We start from the raw sequence: 14,200 nt of genomic DNA, 5'->3' as shown, positions 1-14,200 counted from the left end.
GTGGCCTCGACGTTCCAATGTTTCTTATTGTATTTTTTGCGATTTTAGCTAATATCCTTTGACGAATACACGCAACAACCATATAGTGATCTGAGTCACATTTTGCACCCCGGTAAGATCGTGCGTCAATAACTGAAGACATATTTCTCTTATCTACTAATATGTGATCAATTTGATTGGTATCATTTTTTCCTGGTATTCTCCAGGTTTGCTTATGTCTACGCTTGTGCTGAAAAGATGTACTACTTATAAATAGTCCTGGGGATTCGGCAAAGTTACATAAACATAAACATTCTTTATCTATAAATATAATTATTTTTTGCTTGATTTACTTTCCTATGGCTTGAACCGTAATATATGCTCAAAAACAAAAATAAAACTTGATTTATTTATACAATAAAATTAAATTATTATACAATAATAAAACAATATTTTGTATAAATTATTTTTGATATAAGTAATATAATGTTAATATATTTCTGTTCTTTTTATAGGTTACGTTACATGCTCAAAATGGCCTTAGCCGTCTCCTTACGGCGTGCTCTTCTAATGCTACTGTCAGTAACTGTTTTTATACTTATGGTTTTATATTGGAACCAAGACGTTATAAAACCGCAAACTTTTTCAAACATCTTAGAGAAATCAATGAGAACTCATGTTGACTTTCATGAATTTCCTTTGTAAGTATTGGACTTAAAAAACTAAATAATTAAAAATAAAACTAAATTTTAATTTTTGTATTATCAATAACTTCTATTCGAAATATAATTATAGGTTTAGTAAAAAGAAATCCATTATTTTTGCATATATTGAAGGCTTATTTACTATGGTTAAAATAATCTGATTTAGTTCAAATATGCGCTGCTTTGTTCCATAACTTGTTGTCATTTTGAAGGTAATTTCATTATTCCTCTCTAATATAAATCGTCGTCCCTGTTGACAAAAAATTGAGAGTGTCGATTTTTACAAGCCTGCTTGAAGCGTATTTTTCATCAGAAAAATCGTCTATGGGCAGGGGCACGAACAGATAGTAATCACTTGGTGTCAGGTTGGAATTATAAGGTGAATTCATAAGAACTTCCCAACCAAGCTCCCGAAATTTGGCGAGTCATAATCAATGTATGTAGCCTGGCGTTATCCTAATTGAACACAATTCCTTTAATATTGTCCAAATTTGGCCTCTCTGTCCGTCAATCATGACTTGGCCACCGTTGCTACCGACTCATCGCGATTCGATCACGAACGTTTTTGCTTGACGTTGTCATAAGTGATCAAATTTTTATCACGAGTTCCCAAACGCTTCAGAAAAACTACAATAACTTCAAGAGACTTTTTTCAGTTTGTCTGTCAAAGTTTCCTTACTAGAATAATCTGCTAAAATTTCTTCATTCACTTTTTTATTCTATTACACATAAAACTGATTAATATCTACACTATGGCTCACCCCTACTTAATGAGTGTTATGTTGAGTATTAATTTTAATTTCAGCATTGCACATGTGTTAGCATTAATTGCTGGTAATGGCGCATATTTAGTAGTAAAATGTTAACGAGTTCTGTATGTAATCATTACTTCTTCATTATTTCATTACTTTATAACTAAGAATTTTGTATACTCTAATACTTAAATAAATGAATTCATTTCTTTACTCCTCGGACTATAACCAATTTGAGTTGTTACATATTTCTCATTTTATTATCTAAATATATAGACTATGATCTAAGGTCTTAGACACTAAATTCGGTACAGACTAATAATTTCCAGTAGAACATGTATAAATTTTAATATTACTTAAACTCTTTTCTTTGCCATATAACATATCCAATGCCAGTTTAATCATATTTATTATTATTGCCTCCATATTATTGACATTCGGTACCTCATATTATTTGTATGAAACACGCAATGAAGAATGTTTGAACTTCTGGTTCAATGTAATATTATTTTATATACAAGTTTTTAATTCCATTGTGGTTCTTTGTTTTTTCTCTTCATAATATTATTTTTAATAATAATGAATTCTTCGGTTATAATACAATAATATTATTTTCTTTTTACCTACATTTAGACCAACAGAAAAAATGTGGACATACAAATGTGAAGGGGACAGATGTGTGCGTTACCATTACTTCACAGTTGGAAATGGAGAAAAGCGTGTTCCATTTACAACATGTGCAATGACTTGTAGCGATATTAACATATGGCCACATCCAACAATTAAAACTGGAATTAGTTCAAAATCATTAAAATTCTCAGTTGAGGTTGTAAGACTGCATCTGGACACGCCATTTGTTGGTGTGCAAAATCTCTTCAGAGAAGTGTTTGCATTATTTTTAAAAGACTTACGACATATTCAGAGACTGGAATATCAAGATTCCGACACAACAACAAGCGATGATGATCCTAACGTTGTTGCACAGCGACATAGGCGGCATCAAATCGACATGGACAGAGTTCTAATGAAGAAAAAAGCTGAAAATATAGCCACTGCCGCTATTCTCTCAAATGCGTTTAACTTACGAAAACACTGTGATATTGATGACCTAAAGATAAACGTATCTATACGTAAATTTCCAGATATTAATTTAAATTTTGAAACCGATGAGAGCTATCAGCTTCACACAAGTTGTAAGTAAATAATTATATATTTCGTATATATCTGTGATATATTCTAATATTCTTGTTCTCATGCAATTTAGTGGAAAAACGTCAATTGAATGTGCACATCACTGCCAATTCATTTTTTGGTGCACGTCACGGACTTTCTAGTTTACAACAGCTTATATGGTATGACGATGAAGATGACCTCCTTCGTATACTCTCCAAAGCTATAATTATAGATGCACCAAAATTTCGTTATCGTGGTCTGATGTTAGATACTTCACGTCATTTCTTTAGCATAGATGCTATAAAACGAACTATAATAGGCATGTCCCACTCAAAACTGAATCGTTTTCACTGGCATATGACAGATTCACAAAGCTTTCCATATATTTCTAAACATTATCCGGAACTAGCAGCAAATGGTGCATATTCAGATCTTGAAACCTACACAGATGATGATATACGAGAAGTTACCGCTTTTGCTAGATTACATGGTGTGCAAATAATACCCGAAATCGATGCACCAGCTCATGCTGGCAATGGTTGGGATTGGGGTCCAAAACGTGGTCTTGGTGATTTAAGTTTATGTATAAATCAACAACCTTGGAGTTTTTATTGCGGTGAACCACCATGTGGGCAACTTAATCCAAAAAATAACAATACATATCTCGTATTACAACGTCTTTACGAGGAATTACTTAACTTAACTGGACCAACAGATTATTTTCATTTGGGTGGTGATGAAGTGAATTTAGAATGTTGGAGTCAGTATTTCAACGATACTGATCTGCGAGGTCTTTGGTGTGATTTCATGTTAAATGCGATGACCAGGTAATAGACTTTATAATATATTTATTTTTTGTAAATTAGTTTCAGTTTATTTTCTTAGATTAAAAATTGCTAACAATAACGTTGAACCGAAAATTGTAACGGTATGGTCAAGCGGTCTCACAAATACTAAATGCTTACCAAAACGACAATTTGCTGTACAAGTATGGGGCGGTAGCACGTGGCAAGAAAATTATGACCTACTTGACAATGGCTTCAATGTTATATTCTCACATGTCGATGCTTGGTATTTAGACTGCGGTTTCGGCAACTGGCGTTCAACAGGTAAATGGTGGTGGTAAAAGTAAATTTAATTTTAACTCAAAAACTATCAAAAATTCGAACAAATTAATTTTAGGAAAAATATTAGAATTTAGGAACATTAGCTACAAATTTTTATATTAACTATTTTATAATATTTAAAATTTTTATTTTTAATAAGTTGAATTTCAAATTTATAATAATATTACTTATATTTGTAAGGAAATATTTTAATATTAGTGCTAAACTTGCATCTAAAAATTTTCCTTTTAAGTTCGTTTGTTTTCAAATGTGGTATTGTAAAGCACGTTTATTATTTGAAGAAGTCCTTCTACATTTATGGAAGTATTTTTGCAACAACACGGGTCGAAATTTTAGGGCCTGTTCCTATAGTTCTACTCAAATACTTCTTCAAGATTAAACATATTTTTATTATTTGAAGAAGTCCTTCTACATTTATGGAAGTATTTTTGCAACAACACGGGTCGAAATTTTAGGGCCTGTTCCTATAGTTCTACTCAAATACTTCTTCAAGATTAAACATATTTTTATTATTTGAAGAAGTCCTTCTACATTTATGGAAGTATTTTTGCAACAACACGGGTCGAAATTTTAGGGCCTGTTCCTATAGTTCTACTCAAATACTTCTTCAAGATTAAACATATTTTTGGTATTTCCAATGTATATAGTCCTAACGTTGAGTTTTTTGTCACTCAATTTTTCCATCGAAGATATAAATACCCTGCATCCAGCGAGAATTTTGTTTTTTCCTTTTTAGCATTTGCATGATCAATACCAAGGCAAATTTTCTACAGCTCATTATTCCATACAGTTCGATACTTGACAAACCATACAAATATTATTCAAATATTATTATTTCTTCATTATTTACTGCTCACTGACTTTTAAAATATGATTTAAGGCTGAATTAATTATGGTCTAATAAGTAAGCTGACACGTTCTACTTTATGAAAAATAATGTCTTTGATTGTTCGTACGAAGTGAAAGTGTAAATGTAAGAACCAATAGAATTGTGCAGAGTATTTGATGATCGGATTGAACTTCTGTTGTTTGTGTTTTTATGTCGTGTCGCTTTGTGTATACTTTGTCATAACTTATCACTTTTTCTGTGTTCTTCCTTTTAATTTTTTTATGGTCGCTATATCTACGATAACTAATTCAGCATTTATTGCAGCGGCTCTCAAACTTTTTCAGTAATGTTGATGGATTTCATTTAATTGGACAGTTACATACTGCTTTTAATAATAAGGAAATAATTCTACCTTATCACAGGGAAGCACAGTTTGAGAAACACTGAATACTTGAAAAAGTGATTTTTTATTGAATCGCTGGACGAGTGTTGTTGTTGCAAGTGGTCGTCGCTGGCAATGATTGGCTCCGGGATGTAGGCCGCCGTTTTTTGAAGCGTTGTTGTTGTTATTATCTATTTTTTTTTTATTCAAAACAGCTATGATTAAAGAAACAGATGAATATTAATTTTTTATTCGACTTTAAAAAAGTAATTGATTAATCTTAATATGGAGGAAGTAATTTATTGGTAAATTTCTAGGTTTAAAACATTAAACATGTAGTTTTATTAAAAAACCTTTAAATATTTTAGATTTTTGGGAATTTCAAAAAAATAATTGATTTACTATAAAAAGGAAAAAAGTGATACTTCGTTGGTCTATATTTGTAGGTATTCAATACAGTTATGTTAAAGTGGTCCATGCACATTTTACTTTTTACTCGATTCACTCGATTTGAAAAAATACCGATTAATTCCAATAAATCTTATTAAATAAATTGATACTTATTGTATATAGAAATTAGGTAATATATTAAAATTTAGTGAAATTTTAGTTTTTTTTATGAGTAGAAGCTCTAATGCGTTAAGTCCAAAAGTGGGCACAAATAAACTAATGGAAAATAATTTAAAAAAAATTATATTATTTTATTAATTATACAAATGTTAAGTTTTAAACTATTTTCCTACAAAAGGTTTATATCATTTCCCTTAAAATTGTTTTAAAAATAAAATTGTGAGGCTTTTTTGCGAGGTTTCACACTTTTGTTTTTGGTAAGTACATTTTTAATTTAATTTTTACATCAATGCTTGCATTTTATTTTAGGTGAAGGTGCTTGTTCACCTTATCGAACTTGGCAAAATGTTTACAAACATCGGCCTTGGGAGCGTATGCGTTTGGACAAAGCGCAGCGGAAACAAGTACAAATTAGTTTTTCATTCATTTTGACATACATGTTAACTTTCATAAAATTCGTTTTAGGTGCTGGGTGGTGAAGTTTGCCTTTGGACGGAACAAGTTGATGAAGGTCAATTGGATAATCGGTTATGGCCGCGTAGTGCTGCACTAGGAGAAAGGTAATATCGTCATATATGTATATATAATACGTATGTAGAAAAACTAAGAATAAACTAATATATACTAACATTTTAGATTGTGGTCAGATCCAGATGATAAGCATGAATTAGATATTGTGCCACAGGATGCATTCAGACGTATTTCAATATTCCGCAATCGTTTGGTGGAATTGGGTCTTAAAGCTGAACCAATTTTTCCAAAATTTTGTGCACAGAATCCTGGCGAATGTATTTGATATTATTTTTAAGTTTTACATCCCGTTAACATTTACTAAACATCCAGTTACAACTATTTTCACTCGCAATCAAAAACTTCTTAACACTCCTTCTTTATTAGTTTAAATTACTGTTTTTGTTAATCATTAACAAGAAATTAAGCCACCTTTTAGAAATACTAAGAAAACTTCAGTTAAACATATAAACACAAACAACTGAACAAATGGTTTCCATATTAGATCTTACCACACACACATATATACTTTATATATCACTATATAATAGTAATATTAGTTTTAACTAAACTTGCTTTTATTTTCAAAGCATATTAATTTATATAACTTTCTAAATTTGCATGTTATTTACTTTCATCTTTAGTGCAATTATTAACTGTGTTAGTTTTTTATATAAATTCTCGTTAGTTGTCCATTTTTAAACTGCGATATAAAATTTTAACGCACATTTTCATATTATGTTTTTATTTTACCGTGTATTTTTTTTTAAAATAAAGCAAAAAAAATATTTTTTAGTAAATTATGTAGTTAAAACGAACAATTAATTAAGAATATAAGAAAATTAAATAACAAAAAAATTAAAAACATTTTAAAAAAATATTTTTTTGAGTGATACCAGGTGACCTTAAATAAATTATAAATATTAAATTATATTACAATTAAAATAAAATATAAAAACAAAATGTAAATGTATGTAAGATTTTAGTGCAAAGATAAACAAAAGTTATAAACATATAACATATATTGAGTCATTGGTAGTTTTTTATAAATACCCAAGCTATGACTGAGATTGTGTTGCAATGCAATCAAATGATTAGCTTGTTCCATAATTTTAGCCGCAGTTTAAGTAATCACGCCTAAAACTCATAAATGAACAAAAACAAACCATATTACCTAAGTACTCCATTATACAAAGGATGTGTATTGTTTTGTATGAATTTAAAAATGTAACATTATATATATATATATACATATGTAAACATTTATAAATTGTAATATTAAGTTCAGAAAATAGCAAATAGATAAGAAGCAAAATATTTATGACAAAGAACAAAGTTAGTTTTTAAGCAATAGAATTTGATATTATTGAAATTTTAGTGTGCTATTATTAAGTAACTAACTAAGTGAAATATTCTAGGTAGTAATCGATTGTAATATTTTATAATTTTTATTTATCATTTAAAAAAAAATAATTTTTAGCTATAAAAATAATATTTTATTATTTCTATTTATATTTAGTTTTAATTTCCAACCTCCGAATTTACAAATTGTAACTAAAGTTTTATTCGAAACTGATTTTTTGTTGTATTTCATGCATTTAAACAAAAATATATCAACTTACTAATACACAATCATAACCTCATCAGTTATTGTCGTTAAAGAAACCAAAAAATAATAATTTTTTTAATTATCATATTATAGTAATAACATTATTATTTGAGCATAAAATGAAATTTGTTAATATTTGTTAAAATTTTTTCTTATATCAATATCAATATATCAATATTTTTGCTGTAAATTTTTTTTGTTATTAGTTACATTTATTACATATTTTAGTTACATTTTATTGTTTAAAAAATATTTTCTTTCTTTGCTATATGATTTCAAAAAACTTTTACTATAACAATTTACAATTTAAGTTATATTTTGTTAGATATCTATTCGTAAAATTTTTAGTTGAAACCAAAGCTTTGAATCAGAACTGAATTGTAAATCCAAAGTTGAAAAAAACCGGCATGATAACTCGATCTTATTTCGGTCTGCTTATATACAAAAATTCCTTTATAGTTGTTAAAAGTTTAGTGAATGAATACTAAAAGTTCAAAAGCCGTTTTTATTCATTATTTTTTAACAAGGTTCATATTTGTGTACCTATGAGCGACTCTTTTCTACTCATTATGCTCACCGCTCATGAGTAGGCAATAAACTCTTCATACGATTGCTCACGCTCACAAGCGAGCCCAATTGCAGAGCTCACGCTCATGACCAAGAGCCGCTATTAAATTATAAATTGGCTCACGCTCGTGACCAAGAGTACAAGCGGAAGATCATTAGACCTCATGCGCTGCTTACAAGGAGGTGCTGCATGCTAGAAAATGAAAAATATATGGCACTGTTGTTTTATTGTTTTTTTTAATCGTTTTATATTAATTGAATAGTTTTAAATCATATTATATTGTGTTTCGGAAAATTTAAAAATAAAAAAATAAATATTTCAAAGTTTTACATAAATGTAATAAAACAATTTGTTTAGAATGCGAAAAACAAATGTAATCAATTTTATATGTCTTAAAAGTAATAAAAAGCTGGCTTTTTAGTTGAGTTCTCGGCTATGAGCAAATTAAAGGTTCACGCTAAGCTGAGCTGCTGAGCCTGAGCCTGAGCTGCTCATGAGTGAGTAAATACGAACCCTGTTTCTATTCAATTATATCGTTGACTAAGCTTATTTAAAGAAATAAATTAAATGAATTAAATTATGACGAAAAAAACTAATTTATTATACAGAATTTATAAAAAAATATTTACACGAAACTGAACCCTAAAAACCGATATATAAAATTTTTGTTGGACCAAAAATCGTTATAGGTTTTTGTTTCTAAAGCAAAAATTGCTTACAACTAAATTTAAATTTCATCTATTGTTTCCAATATATTTATATTAATGGAAATTTTGAAGAGCTTATTAACTCTAAAATAAATAGAATTTCTTTTAACAATTTCTACTATTCAAAGGTAAAATCTTTGAAGAATTTATACACAGTTTTTTTACTATTCAAAGGTAAAATCTTTGAAGAATTCATACACAGCTTTCTACAATATCTTATTCCAAAACATCAGTATGAAAATCTTGAACAAAATGATGAGATCAAATTTTAAAAATAAATATATTTTTCATAATATTACATAATACTTTTATCATTTTAAATAGATTTTGAGTTATATTAGCTTAAAATTAAACCATGATGTTTACTTAACGTCATTATAATAATTTTTTAAAGTACTTTAAAAAATATACTTACCAAATGACTTTATAACCTTACCAAAGTGAAGAGTAATAATTAATAAAAGACGAAGTTTTCACATTTACATCATTTAAACATATCTAAGATAATTATTATTGATAAAAAATATTTAATTGAAATTAACATTTATTAATTTTTTCCTCATACAACCTTACTTTGACGAGATGGTACAATAAAGGGTAATATTTTTATCGGTCCTACTGGGATCACGTGGTGTCTTTACGGACCAATTTGACGTAAGTGGGCCAGCTGGCAAATTAAGAATTCATCAATTATGCTTACTTAAGTTGACCTATTTACTCCGACAGTTTCATACATTGGTATAGGTGTTTGTAACAATACATTATAAAATTAGTATTGCTCTAACTCAACGCATTAGTCGGATACATAGTCTTTTCATTGGGTTCTATTTGCAGTTTAAAATCTTGATTGCTGGCATGATTGACTCCATTTGTTTAAAACAGTACGAGCTTACTTCTTCTTTGTTTTTTTGTGGATTTCTCTATATGACAATTTTTGTTATATATAATATTAAACTTCAATATAATAAGTGATGACTACTGATTATTTTAATTTTTTTTATTAATACCGATAATTATCACAATTTTATTTAATTGATTAAAAATTATTTAAATATTTGAATCTAACTTATTACTAAAATAATATTTCTCATTATTTTTTAATACTGCAAATATATTTAATACTTCATAAAATCATGTAGTTCTTAACAGAAAAATCAGTTTCAAAAATTGTAAAAATTATAAATTTTAATAAACAAATCAAAATATTTTTATGCATGTAATATATTAATTTACTAGTTTAGTTATTAATTAATAATTATATTCATTAAATTTTAATTTATATTATTTAAGTTTTTATTAATATTTATTTAATTGTACTTACACAAACCTTGAAATTGTTTATATATGTGCATATAATGTCTTGCAAATTATTAAGTTTAAAATTAAGTAATTTTAAACTATTTGAAATTTATGAACAAAAAATATGTTAAAAGAATAATGTTTTTACAAAATACATATTAGCAACAAATTATAATAAATATATATGATATGATTTTGTAAATAAATAATTATGTTAAAAACAAATAGAAATAATCGGTGTTAACTTTATTAGTATTTGATGGAGGGGTTTTGAAAAATAGTGAACTACAACAACAAAAATTATTTTTATATTATTTTAATTAATTGATATTTTAAATATTTTGTTTGAATTTTTGAGAATATATATTCATATTTGATATAAAATTATTTAAAAAAATATTTTAAAAATTTATGAGTTATTGAAACAGTTGTTTCTTCCACAATAGAAAAATATAAAATTTCACTTTTCTTCCTATATATAATATCACAGCTTTGTATTTATACAGGAAATCTGCATCTTCGTTTTGTATTTATCTCATTAAAATAATAAATCACCCAAAAATACTGAGTGACCACAACATATGTGATTAACTATATTTCAATGTTACAATAGTTCGCTTGAAAGAACTTAAATAACTTTAGAAAACTTCGTTATTCAGATTAGAGGGTAAATGATAACCCATTAAACTGGTCTTCTAAAAGATCTATTTTGAATAACATAAAACTTTAATTTACAAGATTTATTAAGGTCGTCAAAAAATTTATTTAAACTATTGGTATAGATATTTATTATATATTCATGCATATATATGTATCACACATCTTGTATTAGTGATGTCTCTCACATTTTAATTTAGCATAACGAAACCAATTTTTAAATTTATTTCTCTTATTTACCTATAATGTAATAAACAATTTTTTTTCTAATTTTTGTAATAAGAGATAGGAATCCTATGATTATGATAACAATACCTATATTACCTCTACAGAATTAACAGAAAAATTGCAAATCTTTTATCAAGGAAACCATAAAAATTTTTTACACTTTTTGATGTCTTAGAAATAGAATAATAATGACAATGAAATCTTAGTTATTTTTTTCTTATACTATATTATACTATATTCTCTTTTTAATAACTACATATATTCGTTGAAGTATAAAAGTTTATTCAATAGACGTTCATTGTCAAAATCAATAGGTCGATCAGATTAATAAAGGATTTGTTCGTTTTTTACAAAAAAGAGCTATCACCTATAACTTAAGCGTAATTAATTAATTCAGTTAGTAATAATATTATACTTCATCTAACTTTAAAAATAAATTTATTTTTTAAATCTTATTATTTAGTGATATGTAGCTAAAACAAACTATTCAAAGTTAATTAAAAGCTATTTATGTATACTGAGTTCAATTCGCCAACTAACTCGGCTAGACAAAATAATTCACATTAGCATGTAACAACCATTAAGCTACATCATGTCTAAACACTAAGACTGAGTTAGCTATACCACGTTTTCTTGTTAACTGCTAATGAAACATAACTTTTTTTAATTTTATTTAAAATGACATATTATTTTACTTGCTGTTTATTATACACTACACATTATTTTAATTTCAAAAGAAATTTTGTATCAAGTAACTGCTTCAGTCATAGGCAATAATGCAGTTTAACTTAAAAGTAAACATACTGTTCTATTCGCAAGCTTATATTAGTTTGGTCAATATTATTTTTAATTTTTCAACTTACACCTAATTTGAGTTCAAAGCTGATCAAACCATATATCTCCAGACATCTAAGCCTCTCGCAATAATGGGTTGAAATTCAAAAATTAAGACTTAAGAGGGTTAATAAAAATTTTTAATTCTGATATATGCAAAATTTTTGACCTCAATAATTTTTAAATTATAATTTTTTATAAATAAATAATTTATACTTAATTTTTGGTGCAGTACAGGGACTGAACATTTTAAAATAAAACTCAAAAAATAATAATTAAATTTGCTTTATATTATATTCATCTAAAATAACTCTTACATTATGCTTTTGATTTTAAGACCTACAAATAACAGTTATTTTTGCCTTATAAATATAAAAATCAAGATCAACTCTTATTTTTAAAAACAAAATATAACTCATACTGACCTGACTTATATTTTTAAAAATGAAAATATAAAATGGATTTTTCATACAAGGCAGTTGTTTTTGTAATTTCATACAAAATTTGTTGCTACATGTAAAGAATCTTTATTTCTTAAAGAGTTAATTATTTTTGAGGAATATAATATAAACAAATTTAATTATTATTATTTGAAGTTTTATTTAAAAAACGAATGATTTTTATTTTTTAATGATTTAATTTCTTATATTCCACATTATTTTTATTATTTTATTATAAATATTAAGTATATTTTACAAAGCAACTGTAAACCTTCTGTTTCAATTATTTTAAGCTTTGTAACTCAAATATACGTAAGTATATTCCCAAAAGAGCAATAATCACTCTTGATATGTAAAGTGAAAACAATGATGTCAGCACCTACTAGATATGCTAAATTTATGTATTACTTGTAATAATTAAAGTGGCTAACATCAATGACATAAAAAATCCATTCGTGTATTGGCTAGGACTTTACGAAAGTATTTCGCTTTGAGCTTTATTTGTTTCGAAAAATGAGCGTTGACTGTGAGCTGCGAAATGCGAGCTGTGAGCGTCAGGTGTAATTAGCAATACAAAAATTTCCGTCATTTCAGTTGTAATACCCAGGGAGTGTCTAGCTGAAATTGACGAACATTGAGTGCTGATAAGAAATTTTTTATCTTCTATACATACAATATACTTGAAAAAATAAATTAAATTAAATTAAATTTCAAATAAATCTTTAATGAATTAAATTTTATTAACAAAACCAATTCAACTGAAGAAAGAAGTATATTTCTTTAAGTTAATAGTTCTAATAAAGTTTTGTGGATAAAAGAATATATTTAATAATAAAATGGATAAATCATTTCTTCTACGAATTTGCTTAACATTGGTAAGATAAAAAATATTGTAAATTAGTTCAAATAAAACATTTCATATCTTTACTGATTTTAATTATATTTATAGTTTTACTTGTTCGTCATACAAGCAGATCAACAAGATGTGACAATCACTTGTGACTTCGATTTGCCAAATTTGGAGGATATGGTTTTGTACTTACCCGAAAAATGTCAGGAAATTTATAACGAGCGCAATACTCAAGAAGAACTCTTTAATTTATATATTGAAGAATCGAAACAATTTGGACAGTTTTTTGAGCAACTTGACACATATGAGAAAAGAAATTCAACGAATGAAGAATTAACTGTTTATCCATTTGAGGCTAAGTTACGTCAAGATATATACACTACTGCAGATTTAACCAGTTGTTTGGCAAAAAATGAGACCGAAGAGATCTATTTACAGTGCTTAATAGAAAAACGTAAAGAACTATTGAACGTTGTGCCAACAGTTTAAATAAAAATTCTTAGTACCTAACACTTATAAATTGACAAAACAAAATTAAGTGAAGTGATTTATTGTGCTGTATTAATTACAATACAAAGTGAAATTTTAAATGATCAAAGAGAAATTTGCAAGAGTTTAAATTTATAAGATAAATTAAATAAATTTATATTAGTAATCAAAGTAGTACTTACTGAAATAAAAAACTTACTTCGAAACGAAATTTCTAAATACTAAAAGTCAATCTGCTGATATATTTCGACAGATATTTATCAATTAGTTGAAGAATAATTAGTGCAAAAGGATGACCGATTCGTATATACCATGTTGTGTACTGTAATCAGTCACAGTAGGTATGTAATCACTGATTAGATTTCAAAAGCGCACAACGTATTGTATTCAATCCGATTTTCATAAAGTTCAAGTAAAGACAAGTCAAGATATTTCATCTTAGTCAAATAATAGCTATATATAAGTTACATTTTATTTGTTGCCATCAAAGAGA

General features: G+C 26.9%; 2 protein-coding genes across 2 annotated transcripts; both read left to right on the top strand.

Moving 5' to 3' along the window:
• The first annotated feature begins 498 nt into the window (after positions 1 to 498).
• LOC119678699 (probable beta-hexosaminidase fdl) lies at positions 499 to 6,555 on the top strand. The gene is made up of 7 exons (XM_038090685.1): positions 499 to 680; positions 2,069 to 2,628; positions 2,700 to 3,435; positions 3,494 to 3,717; positions 5,826 to 5,920; positions 5,982 to 6,076; positions 6,153 to 6,555. Exons 1-7 carry the CDS (start codon positions 505 to 507, stop codon positions 6,310 to 6,312), a joined length of 2,046 nt encoding a protein of 681 aa, XP_037946613.1. The 5' UTR covers positions 499 to 504; the 3' UTR covers positions 6,313 to 6,555.
• A 6,579-nt stretch (positions 6,556 to 13,134) lies between these two features.
• Positions 13,135 to 13,825, top strand: LOC119685089. Its single transcript, XM_038099287.1, has 2 exons — positions 13,135 to 13,243; positions 13,318 to 13,825. The coding sequence occupies exons 1-2, from the start codon at positions 13,205 to 13,207 to the stop codon at positions 13,705 to 13,707; spliced, it is 429 nt and encodes a 142-aa protein (XP_037955215.1). The 5' UTR covers positions 13,135 to 13,204; the 3' UTR covers positions 13,708 to 13,825.
• The last annotated feature ends 375 nt before the right edge of the window (positions 13,826 to 14,200 follow it).

This window comes from Teleopsis dalmanni, chromosome 2, assembly GCF_002237135.1.
Source record: "Teleopsis dalmanni isolate 2A chromosome 2, ASM223713v2, whole genome shotgun sequence".
NCBI classification, from domain to species: domain Eukaryota; kingdom Metazoa; phylum Arthropoda; class Insecta; order Diptera; family Diopsidae; genus Teleopsis; species Teleopsis dalmanni.
The sequence above is the reverse complement of the archived record's forward strand: the minus strand, read 5'-3'. Positions and strand labels throughout refer to the sequence as shown.

Bases quoted from the DNA above. Each gene is read 5' to 3' on its own strand.
- LOC119685089 (XM_038099287.1), top strand. From the start codon at position 13,205: ATGGATAAATCATTTCTTCTACGAATTTGCTTAACATTG. The intron at 13,244-13,317 runs GTAAGATAAAAA...TTATATTTATAG, and splicing joins TACGAATTTGCTTAACATTG to TTTTACTTGTTCGTCATACA.
- LOC119678699 (XM_038090685.1), top strand. From the start codon at position 505: ATGCTCAAAATGGCCTTAGCCGTCTCCTTACGGCGTGCTCTTCTAATG. The intron at 3,436-3,493 runs GTAATAGACTTT...TTATTTTCTTAG, and splicing joins ATGTTAAATGCGATGACCAG to ATTAAAAATTGCTAACAATA. The intron at 6,077-6,152 runs GTAATATCGTCA...CTAACATTTTAG, and splicing joins AGTGCTGCACTAGGAGAAAG to ATTGTGGTCAGATCCAGATG.